The 11,994-nt window shown below is 40.7% G+C and overlaps 1 protein-coding gene across 1 annotated transcript in view; it reads left to right on the plus strand.

Annotated features, from left to right (window-relative positions):
- LOC311119229 (protein eyes shut homolog) overlaps positions 1–11,719 on the plus strand; it is a gene marked incomplete at both ends in the record, with an annotated part of 168,718 nt that extends 156,999 nt beyond the window's left edge. Inside the window, 3 exons of the mRNA XM_084193955.1 lie at positions 10,036–10,197; positions 10,351–10,472; positions 10,628–11,719. Of these exons, the coding sequence (XP_084050081.1) occupies positions 10,036–10,197; positions 10,351–10,472; positions 10,628–11,719 (1,376 nt within the window). The remainder of the gene's footprint in view (positions 1–10,035; positions 10,198–10,350; positions 10,473–10,627) is intronic.
- Positions 11,720–11,994: the final 275 nt, after the last annotated feature.

Raw genomic sequence — 11,994 nt, forward strand, 5'->3', positions numbered from 1 at the left:
AGGAGACAGAGAGAGGGACAGAGGGAGAGAGAGAGAAACAAAGAAGAGACAAATAAATGTCACAGCTCAATGTGTCCCACTATCTCCAAGCTTACCGCTATGTATTTCAACCAGTTTTATGATCAAGTTATTACACAAAACACAGGGCTCTATGTATTACTGTAGTAAGTCTACTGTATACAAAACACAGGGCTCTATGTATTCCTGTAGTAGGTCTACTCTATACAAAACACAGGGCTCTTTGTATTACTGTAGTAGGTCTACTCTATACAAAACACAGGGCTCTACGTATTACTGTAGTAGGTCTACTGTATACAAAACACAGGGCTCTATGTATTACTGTAGTAGGTCTACTCTATACAAAACACAGGGCTCTATGTATTACTGTAGTAGGTCTACTCTATACAAAACACAGGGCTCTATGTATTACTGTAGTAGGTTGACTGTATACAAAACACAGGGCTCTATGTATTACTGTAGTAGGTCTACTCTATACAAAACACAGGGCTCTACGTATTACTGTAGTAGGTCTACTGTATACAAAACACAGGGCTCTATGTATTACTGTAGTAGGTCTACTCTATACAAAACACAGGGCTCTACGTATTACTGTAGTAGGTCTACTGTATACAAAACACAGGGCTCTATGTATTACTGTAGTAGGTCTACTCTATACAAAACACAGGGCTCTATGTATTACTGTAGTAGGTCTACTCTATACAAAACACAGGGCTCTATGTATTACTGTAGTAGGCCTATTCTATACAAAACACAGGGCTCTATGTATTACTGTGGTAGGTCTACTCTATACAAAACACAGGGCTCTATGTATTACTGTAGTAGGTCTACTGTATACAAAACACAGGGCTCTATGTATTACTGTAGTAGGTCTACTGTATACAAAACACAGGGCTCTATGTATTACTGTAGTAGGTCTACTGTATACAAAACACAGGGCTCTATGTATTACTGTAGTAGGTCTACTGTATAGAAAACACAGGGCTCTATGTATTACTGTAGTAGGCCTACTCTATACAAAACACAGGGCTCTATGTATTACTGTAGTAGGTCTACTCTATACAAAACACAGGGCTCTATGTATTACCGTAGTAGGTCTACTGTATACAAAACACAGGGCTCTATGTATTACTGTAGTAGGTCTACTGTATACAAAACACAGGGCTCTATGTATTACTGTAGTAGGTCTACTGTATACAAAACACAGGGCTCTATGTATTACTGTAGTAGGTCTACTGTATACAAAACACAGGGCTCTATGTATTACTGTAGTAGGTCTACTGTATACAAAACACAGGGCTCTATGTATTACTGTAGTAGGTCTACTGTATACAAAACACAGGGCTCTATGTATTACTGTAGTAGGTCTACTGTATACAAAACACAGGGCTCTATGTATTACTTTAGTAGGTCTACTCTATACAAAACACAGGGCTCTATGTATTACTGTAGTAGGTCTACTGTATACAAAACACAGGGCTCTATGTATTACTGTAGTAGGTCTACTGTATACAAAACACAGGGCTCTATGTATTACTGTAGTAGGTTGACTGTATACAAAACACAGGGCTCTATGTATTACTGTAGTAGGTCTACTGTATACAAAACACAGGGCTCTATGTATTACTGTAGTAGGTCTACTGTATACAAAACACAGGGCTCTATGTATTACTGTAGTAGGTCGACTGTATACAAAACACAGGGCTCTATGTATTACTGTAGTAGGTCTACTGTATACAAAACACAGGATTCTATGTATTACTGTAGTAGGTTGACTCTATACAAAACACAGGGATCTATGTATTAATGTAGTAGGTCGACTCTATACAAAACACAGGGCTCTATGTATTACTGTAGTATGTCTACTGTATACAAAACACAGGGCTCCATGTATTACTGTAGTATGTCTACTGTATACAAAACACAGGGCTCTATGTATTACTGTAGTAGGTCTACTGTATACAAAACACAGGGCTCTATGTATTACTGTAGTAGGTCTACTGTATACAAAACACAGGGCTCTATGTATTACTGTAGTAGGTCTACTGTATACAAAACACAGGGCTCTATGTATTACTGTAGTATGTCTACTGTATACAAAACACAGGGCTCTATGTATTACTGTAGTAGGTCTACTGTATACAAAACACAGGGCTCTATGTATTACTGTAGTAGGTCAACTGCATACAAAACACAGGGTTCTATGTATTACTGTAGTAGGTCTACTGCATACAAAACACAGGGCTCTATGTATTACTGTAGTAGGTATACTGTATACAAAACACAGGGCTCTATGTATTACTGTAGTAGGCCTACTCTATACAAAACACAGGGCTCTATGTATTACTGTAGTAGGTCTACTGCATACAAAACACAGGGTTCTATGTATTACTGTTGTAGGTCTACTGTATACAAAACACAGGGCTCTATGTATTACTGTAGTAGGTCTACTGCATACAAAACACAGGGTTCTATGTATTACTGTAGTAGGTCTACTGCATACAAAACACAGGGCTCTATGTATTACTGTAGTAGGTCTACTGTATACAAAACACAGGGCTCTATGTATTACTGTAGTAGGTCTACTGTATACAAAACACATGGCTCTATGTATTACTGTAGTAGGTCTACTGTATACAAAACACAGGGCTCTATGTATTACTGTAGTAGGTCTACTGTATACAAAACACAGGGCTCTATGTATTACTGTAGTAGGTCTACTGTATAGAAAAACACAGGGCTCTATGTATTACTGTAGTAGGTCTACTGTATACAAAACACAGGGCTCTATGTATTACTGTAGTAGGTCTACTGTATACAAAACACAGGGCTCTATGTATTACTGTAGTAGGTCTACTGTATACAAAACACAGGGCTCTATGTATTACTGTAGTAGGTTGACTCTATACAAAACACAGGGATCTATGTATTAATGTAGTAGGTCGACTCTATACAAAACACAGGGCTCTATGTATTACTGTAGTAGGTCTACTGTATACAAAACACAGGGCTCTATATATTACTGTAGTAGGCCTATTCTATACAAAACACAGGGCTCTATGTATTGCTGTAGTAGGTCTACTGTATACAAAACACAGGGCTCTATGTATTGCTGTAGTAGGTCTACTGTATACAAAACACAGGGCTCTATGTATTTTACGAAGTAGGTCTACTCTATACAAAACACAGGGCTCTATATATTACTGTAGTAGGTCGACTGTATACAAAACACAGGGCTCTATGTATTACTGTAGTAGGTTGACTCTATACAAAACACAGGGATCTATGTATTAATGTAGTAGGTCGACTCTATACAAAACACAGGGCTCTATAAATTACTGCAGTAGGTCTACTGTATACAAAACACAGGGCTCTATGTATTACTGTAGTAGATCTACTGTATACAAAACACAGGGCTCTATGTATTACTGTAGTAGGTCTACTGTATACAAAACACAGGGCTCTATGTATTACTGAAGTAGGTCTACTCTATACAAAACACAGGGCTCTATATATTACTGTAGTAGGTCTACTGTATACAAAACACAGGGCTCTATGTATTACTGTAGTAGGTCTACTGTATACAAAACACAGGGCTCTATGTATTTTACGAATTAGGTCTACTCTATACAAAACACCGGGCTCTATATATTACTGTAGTAGGTCTACTGTATACAAAACACAGGGCTCTATGTATTACTGTAGTAGGTATACTGTATACAAAACACAGGGCTCTATGTATTACTGTAGTAGGTTGACTCTATACAAAACACAGGGATCTATGTATTAATGTAGTAGGTCGACTCTATACAAAACACAGGGCTCTATATATTACTGCAGTAGGTCTACTGTATACAAAACACAGGGCTCTATGTATTACTGTAGTAGGTTGACTCTATACAAAACACAGGGATCTATGTATTAATGTAGTAGGTCGACTCTATACAAAACACAGGGCTCTATATATTACTGCAGTAGGTCTACTGTATACAAAACACAGGGCTCTATGTATTACTGTATTAGGTCTACTGTATACAAAACACAGGGCTCTATGTATTACTGTAGTAGGTCTACTGTATACAAAACACAGGGCTCTATGTATTACTGTAGTAGGCCTACTCTATACAAAACACAGGGCTCTATGTATTACTGTAGTAGGCCTATTCTATACAAAACACAGGGCTCTACGTTTTACTGTATTAGGTCTACTGTATACAAAACACAGGGCTCTATGTATTACTGTAGTAGGTCTACTGTATACAAAACACAGGGCTCTATGTATTACTGTAGTAGGTCTACTGTATACAAAACACAGGGCTCTATGTATTACTGTAGTAGGTCTACTGTATACAAAACACAGGGCTCTATGTATTACTGTAGTAGTCCTATTGTATACTCCTGAGTGGCGCAGTGGTCTAAGGCACTGCATCGCAGTGCTAACTGTGCCACTAGAGATCCTGGTTCGAATCCATGTCGCAGCCGGCCGCGACCGGGAGACTCATGGGCGGCGCACAATTGGCCCAGCGTCGTCCAGGGTAGGGGAGGGAATGGCCGGCAGGGATGTAGCTCAGTTGATAGAGCATGGCGTTTGCAACGCCAGGGTTGTGGGTTCGATTCCCACGGGGGGCCAGTATAATAAAAAATAATATGTATTCACTAACTGTAAGTCGCTCTGGATAAGAGCGTCTGCTAAATGACTAAAATGTAAATGTATACAAAACACGGTTCTATGTATTACTGTAGTAGGTTTACTGTATACAAAACACAGGGCTCTATATATTACTGCAGTAGGTCTACTGTATACAAAACACAGGGCTCTATATATTACTGTAGTAGGCCTACTCTATACAAAACACAGGGCTCTATGTATTACTGTAGTAGGTCTACTCTATACAAAACACAGGGCTCTATGTATTACTGTAGTAGGTCTACTGTATACAAAACACAGGGCTCTATGTATTACTGTAGTAGGTCTACTGTATACAAAACACAGGGCTCTATGTATTACTGTAGTAGGTCTACTGTATACAAAACACAGGGCTCTATGTATTACTGTAGTAGGTCTACTGTATACAAAACACAGGGCTCTATATATTACTGTAGTAGGCCTACTCTATACAAAACACAGGGCTCTATGTATTACTGTAGTAGGCCTACTCTATACAAAACACAGGGCTCTATGTATTACTGTAGTAGGCCTACTCTATACAAAACACAGGGCTCTATGTATTACTGTAGTAGGCCTATTCTATACAAAACACAGGGATCTACGTTTTACTGTATTAGGTCTACTGTATACAAAACACAGGGCTCTATGTATTACTGTAGTAGGTCTACTGTATACAAAACACAGGGCTCTATGTATTACTGTAGTAGGTCTACTGTATACAAAACACAGGGCTCTATGTATTACTGTAGTAGTCCTATTGTATACTCCTGAGTGGCGCAGTGGTCTAAGGCACTGCATCGCAGTGCTAACTGTGCCACTAGAGATCCTGGTTCGAATCCATGTCGCAGCCGGCCGCGACCGGGAGACTCATGGGCGGCGCACAATTGGCCCAGCGTCGTCCAGGGTAGGGGAGGGAATGGCCGGCAGGGATGTAGCTCAGTTGATAGATCATGGCGTTTGCAACGCCAGGGTTGTGGGTTCGATTCCCACGGGGGGCCAGTATAATAAAAAATAATATGTATTCACTAACTGTAAGTCGCTCTGGATAAGAGCGTCTGCTAAATGACTAAAATGTAAATGTATACAAAACACAGGGCTCTATGTATTACTGTAGTAGGTCTACTGTATACAAAACACAGGGCTCTATGTATTACTGTAGTAGGTCTACTGTATACAAAACACAGGGCTCTATATATTACTGTAGTAGGTCTACTGTATACAAAACACAGGGCTCTATGTATTACTGTAGTAGGTCTACTGTATACAAAACACAGGGCTCTATGTATTACTGTAGTAGGTCTACTCTATACAAAACACAGGGCTCTATGTATTACTGTAGTAGGTCTACTGTATACAAAACACAGGGCTCTATGTATTACTGTAGTAGGCCTACTCTATACAAAACACAGGGCTCTATGTATTACTGTAGTAGGTCTACTGTATACAAAACACAGGGCTCTATATATTACTGCAGTAGGTCTACTGTATACAAAACACAGGGCTCTATATATTACTGTAGTAGGCCTACTCTATACAAAACACAGGGCTCTATGTATTACTGTAGTAAGCCTACTCTATACAAAACACAGGGCTCTATGTATTACTGTAGTAGGCCTACTGTATACAAAACACAGGGCTCTATGTATTACTGTAGTAGGTCTACTGTATACAAAACACAGGGCTCTATATATTACTGCAGTAGGTCTACTGTATACAAAACACAGGGCTCTATATATTACTGTAGTAGGCCTACTCTATACAAAACACAGGGCTCTATGTATTACTGTAGTAAGCCTACTCTATACAAAACACAGGGCTCTATGTATTACTGTAGTAGGTCTACTGTATACAAAACACAGGGCTCTATATATTACTGCAGTATGTCTACTGTATACAAAACACAGGGCTCTATATATTACTGTAGTAGGCCTACTCTATACAAAACACAGGGCTCTATGTATTACTGTAGTAGGTCTACTGTATACAAAACACAGGGCTCTATGTATTACTGTAGTAGGTCTACTGTATACAAAACACTGGGCTCTATGTATTACTGTAGTAGGTCTACTGTATACAAAACACAGGGCTCTATGTATTACTGTAGTAGTCCTATTGTATACTCCTGAGTGGCGCAGTGGTCTAAGGCACTGCATCGCAGTGCTAACTGTGCCACTAGAGATCCTGGTTCGAATCCATGTCGCAGCCGGCCGCGACCGGGAGACTCATGGGCGGCGCACAATTGGCCCTGCGTCGTCCAGGGTAGGGGAGGGAATGGCCGGCAGGGATGTAGCTCAGTTGATAGAGCATGGCGTTTGCAACGCCAGGGTTGTGGGTTCGATTCCCACGGGGGGCCAGTATAATAAAAAATAATATGTATTCACTAACTGTAAGTCGCTCTAGATAAGAGCGTCTGCTAAATGACTAAAATGTAAATGTATACAAAACACAGGGCTCTATGTATTACTGTAGTAGGTCTACTGTATACAAAACACAGGGCTCTATGTATTACTGTAGTAGGTCTACTGTATACAAAACACAGGGCTCTATGTATTACTGTAGTAGGTCTACTGTATACAAAACACAGGGTTCTATGTATTACTGTAGTAGGTCTACTGTATACAAAACACAGGGCTCTATGTATTACTGTAGTAGGTCTACTGTATACAAAACACAGGGCTCTATGTATTACTGTAGTAGGTCTACTCTATACAAAACACAGGGCTCTATATATTACTGTAGTAGGTCTACTGTATACAAAACACAGGGCTCTATGTATTACTGTAGTAGGTCTACTCTATACAAAACACAGGGCTCTATGTATTACTGTAGTAGGTCTACTGTATACAAAACACAGGGCTCTATATATTACTGTAGTAGGCCTACTCTATACAAAACACAGGGCTCTATGTATTACTGTAGTAGGCCTACTCTATACAAAACACAGGGCTCTATGTATTACTGTAGTAGGCCTACTCTATACAAAACACAGGGCTCTATGTATTACTGTAGTAGGCCTATTCTATACAAAACACAGGGATCTACGTTTTACTGTATTAGGTCTACTGTATACAAAACACAGGGCTCTATGTATTACTGTAGTAGGCCTACTCTATACAAAACACAGGGCTCTATGTATTACTGTAGTAGGCCTACTCTATACAAAACACAGGGCTCTATGTATTACTGTAGTAGGCCTACTCTATACAAAACACAGGGCTCTATGTATTACTGTAGTAGGCCTATTCTATACAAAACACAGGGCTCTATGTATTACTGTAGTAGGTCTATTGTATACAAAACACAGGGCTCTATGTATTACTGTAGTAGGTCTACTGTATACAAAACACAGGGCTCTATGTATTACTGTAGTAGGTCTACTCTATACAAAACACAGGGCTCTATATATTACTGTAGTAGGCCTACTCTATACAAAACACAGGGCTCTATGTATTACTGTAGTAGGCCTATTCTATACAAAACACAGGGCTCTATGTATTACTGTAGTAGGTCTATTGTATACAAAACACAGGGCTCTATGTATTACTGTAGTAGGTCTACTGTATACAAAACACAGGGCTCTATGTATTACTGTAGTAGGTCTACTCTATACAAAACACAGGGCTCTATGTATTACTGTAGTAGGCCTACTCTATACAAAACACAGGGCTCTATGTATTACTGTAGTAGGTCTACTGTATACAAAACACAGGGCTCTATGTATTACTGTAGTAGGTCTACTCTATACAAAACACAGGGCTCTATGTATTACTGTAGTAGGTCTACTCTATACAAAACACAGGGCTCTATGTATTACTGTAGTAGGTCTACTGTATACAAAACACAGGGCTCTATGTATTACTGTAGTAGGTCTACTGTATACAAAACACAGGGCTCTATGTATTACTGTAGTAGGCCTACTCTATACAAAACACAGGGCTCTATGTATTACTGTAGTAGGCCTACTGTATACAAAACACAGGGCTCTATGTATTACTGTAGTAGGTCTACTGTATACAAAACACAGGGCTCTATGTATTACTGTAGTAGGTCTACTGTATACAAAACACAGGGCTCTATGTATTACTGTAGTAGGTCTACTGTATACAAAACACAGGGCTCTATGTATTACTGTAGTAGGTCAACTGTATACAAAACACAGGGCTCTATGTATTACTGTAGTAGGTCTACTGTATACAAAACACAGGGCTCTATGTATTACTGTAGTAGGTCTACTGTATACAAAACACAGGGCTCTATGTATTACTGTAGTAGGTCTATTGTTTACAAAACACAGGGCTCTATGTATTACTGTGGTAGGTCTACTGTATACAAAACACAGGGCTCTATGTTTTACTGTAGTAGGTCTACTGTATAGAAAACACAGGGCTCTATGTATTACTGTAGTAGGTCTACTCTATACAAAACACAGGGCTCTATGTATTACTGTAGTAGGTTGACTGTATACAAAACACAGGGCTCTATGTATTACTGTAGTAGGTCTACTGTATACAAAACACAGGGCTCTATGTATTACTGTAGTAGGTCTACTGTAGACAAAACACATGGCTCTATGTATTACTGTAGTAGGTCTACTGTATACAAAACACAGGGCTCTATGTATTACTGTAGTAGGTCTACTGTATACAAAACACAGGGCTCTATGTATTACTGTAGTAGGTCTACTGTATACAAAACACAGGGCTCCATGTATTACTGTAGTAGGTCTACTGTATACAAAACACAGGGCTCTATGTATTACTGTAGTATGTCTACTGTATACAAAACACAGGGCTCCATGTATTACTGTAGTAGGTCTACTGTATACAAAACACAGGGCTCTATGTATTACTGTAGTAGGTCTACTGTATACAAAACACAGGGCTCTATGTATTACTGTAGTAGGTCGACTGTATACAAAACACAGGGCTCTATGTATTACTGTAGTAGGCCTACTGTATACAAAACACAGGGCTCTATGTATTACTGTAGTAGGTCGACTGTATACAAAACACAGGGCTCTATGTATTACTGTAGTAGGCCTACTGTATACAAAACACAGGGCTCTATGTATTACTGTAGTAGGTCTACTGTATACAAAACACAGGGCTCTATGTATTACTGTAGTAGTCCTATTGTATACAGATTGCCATTTTACTCCGGTTCTTCTTAATGTTATGAAGATAAATCTTCATAGTAACATTTATAATGTTTGTAACATTAGCCATGTTTTGTATCCTGTTCTTGTAATAAAAGTAATTTCAGAACCAAATGAAGAAGAACAAACATTCTAAAGGTATTTTATAATTGTTTTCTAAGGATTGTCTTTCTCCCATTCTTGTTTGTTTCAGCCATGGCCATCAGTGACCCGTTCTTCAGCGGTAACCAGTCATCCTGGATGTCTTTCCCTCCAGTCAGCATCAGACACAGGACAGACCTCAGGCTGCAGTTCCAGACTCTGTCACCAGAGGGCATCCTATTCTACACAGCACAGCACCTCAGTGCCCGGGCCCGTAGGAACACACCCAATGACCGTTCTATCCCTCTACACTGCTCTGTTTTCATGTCATTTGTGGATAATAGAAATGTTGTGCTAATAAGATAAATACATTCAGAATGACAACAATAATGACCATCGTGTCCCTCTCTTGTCATGTCATTCACAGGAGACTTCTTCTGTGTGTCTCTGACATCGGGGTTCGTCCAGCTGCGTTACAACCTGGGTTCTGGGACCAAGGTGCTACAGTCCACTAACAGAGTGGACACCAGCGGAGGGACCTGGCACACGGTACCATGTTCTTACATCTTTACAGAACAGACACTAACATTTCAGCAGCTTTTGTTGCTAAAAACACATCAGATATTTACAGGATCTGGCTAAATAATTAGAAAACACACACACACAATATTTTCTGTAAAAGTTTGATGTTTTTATCATTCCAGGTGAGGGCAGGCAGGACGGACCACCAGGGGTACCTGGTTCTGGACGGATTGGAGGTGAAGCAGAACGACACAGAGGGAGGGATGTCCACTCTGGACGTGGCCACGGACCTCTTCGTCGGCGGGGTGTCCGACCTGAGCTCCATCTCTACTTTCGCCGTGGAGAACGAGCCTGTGGGCTTTACCGGCGGCGTGAGAGAGCTCGTCTTAAACAGACTTGACTTTGACCTGACGGAGACAGGGGCCCTGGGAGGGGCCAACGTGGGCGACTGGGACGGGACGGCGTGCGGGTACAAGGTGTGCCAGAACGGTGGCCGCTGTAGTGCGTTGAGCGGCGTCGATTCGGACACGTTTACGTGCACCTGCTCTCGGCCGTGGACGGGCCCTGTGTGTAACCAGTCGGTGTATTGTGTCAATAACCTGTGCCAACATGAGTCATTGTGTTTCTCTACTCTTGTGACTGGCTCATACGACTGTTTCTGTCCTCTCGGGTGGGAGGGGAGGTACTGCGATAAGCAGGTAGGCCTATCCATGACCACCCTGAAGTTCGTTGGGAAATCTTATCTGAAATACAGGGATCCTAAATTCAACACAAGGAATCTGAGGTACACGCAGGTTTCATTTAACTTTACAGCAAGAGGAAACGAAGGGTTGATTCTGTGGATGGGAAGAGCGGAGCACGATGATGATGATTACCTGGCCGTCGGGCTTCAGGCCGGCCACCTCAACATCGCAGTCAACCTCGGAGAGAGGCTCTCCCTCCCGCTCACCTTCAGAAACGTCACGTTGTGTTGCGACAAATGGCATTATTTATCTATCTCTCTGAACAGTACCCTTATTCAGGTGTTCCTGGGTGACGAGAGGGTCCTCTTCGAAGACGTGGACCCCTTCGAGCGTTACGTTGCCATGAATTACGGGGGTCTGTTGTACTTTGGGGGGTTCGAGTTGCACAGGAACATCTCAATAGTGACGTCTGGGCTGTTTACCAAAGGGTTTGTGGGAGATCTTAAAGATGTGCGTTTGTATCAGGACCCCAGACAACTGCAGTTCCTCCAGAACAGCGAAGGATTTAATGTCTACAAAAGTAATGAGTAGTTCTGTAACTTGGGTGAAAATGGGTGATTAGTGTGTTGTGATAAAGAAATTCAGATCATTGGTTTGTAGATTGTAATAATGGAGGTTCTTTATATACCATCTGTGTCTGGTATGGCAATCTGAGTCATATTCATTAGGCACCAAATGGAAAAAAAACACTAAAACAGGGAGGATAATTACCTGGACTTGTTAATAAGTAACGCTTAGTGTTGTTTTTTTATCCACTGCGTCGTGCCCTGATGAACGCAACCGTGTTGAAACGGCCAACTCCTCAG

Source organism: Coregonus lavaretus (genome assembly GCF_964263955.1).
Source record: "Coregonus lavaretus genome assembly, contig: HAP1_SCAFFOLD_347, whole genome shotgun sequence".
In the NCBI taxonomy this organism is placed as follows: Eukaryota; Metazoa; Chordata; class Actinopteri; order Salmoniformes; family Salmonidae; genus Coregonus; species Coregonus lavaretus.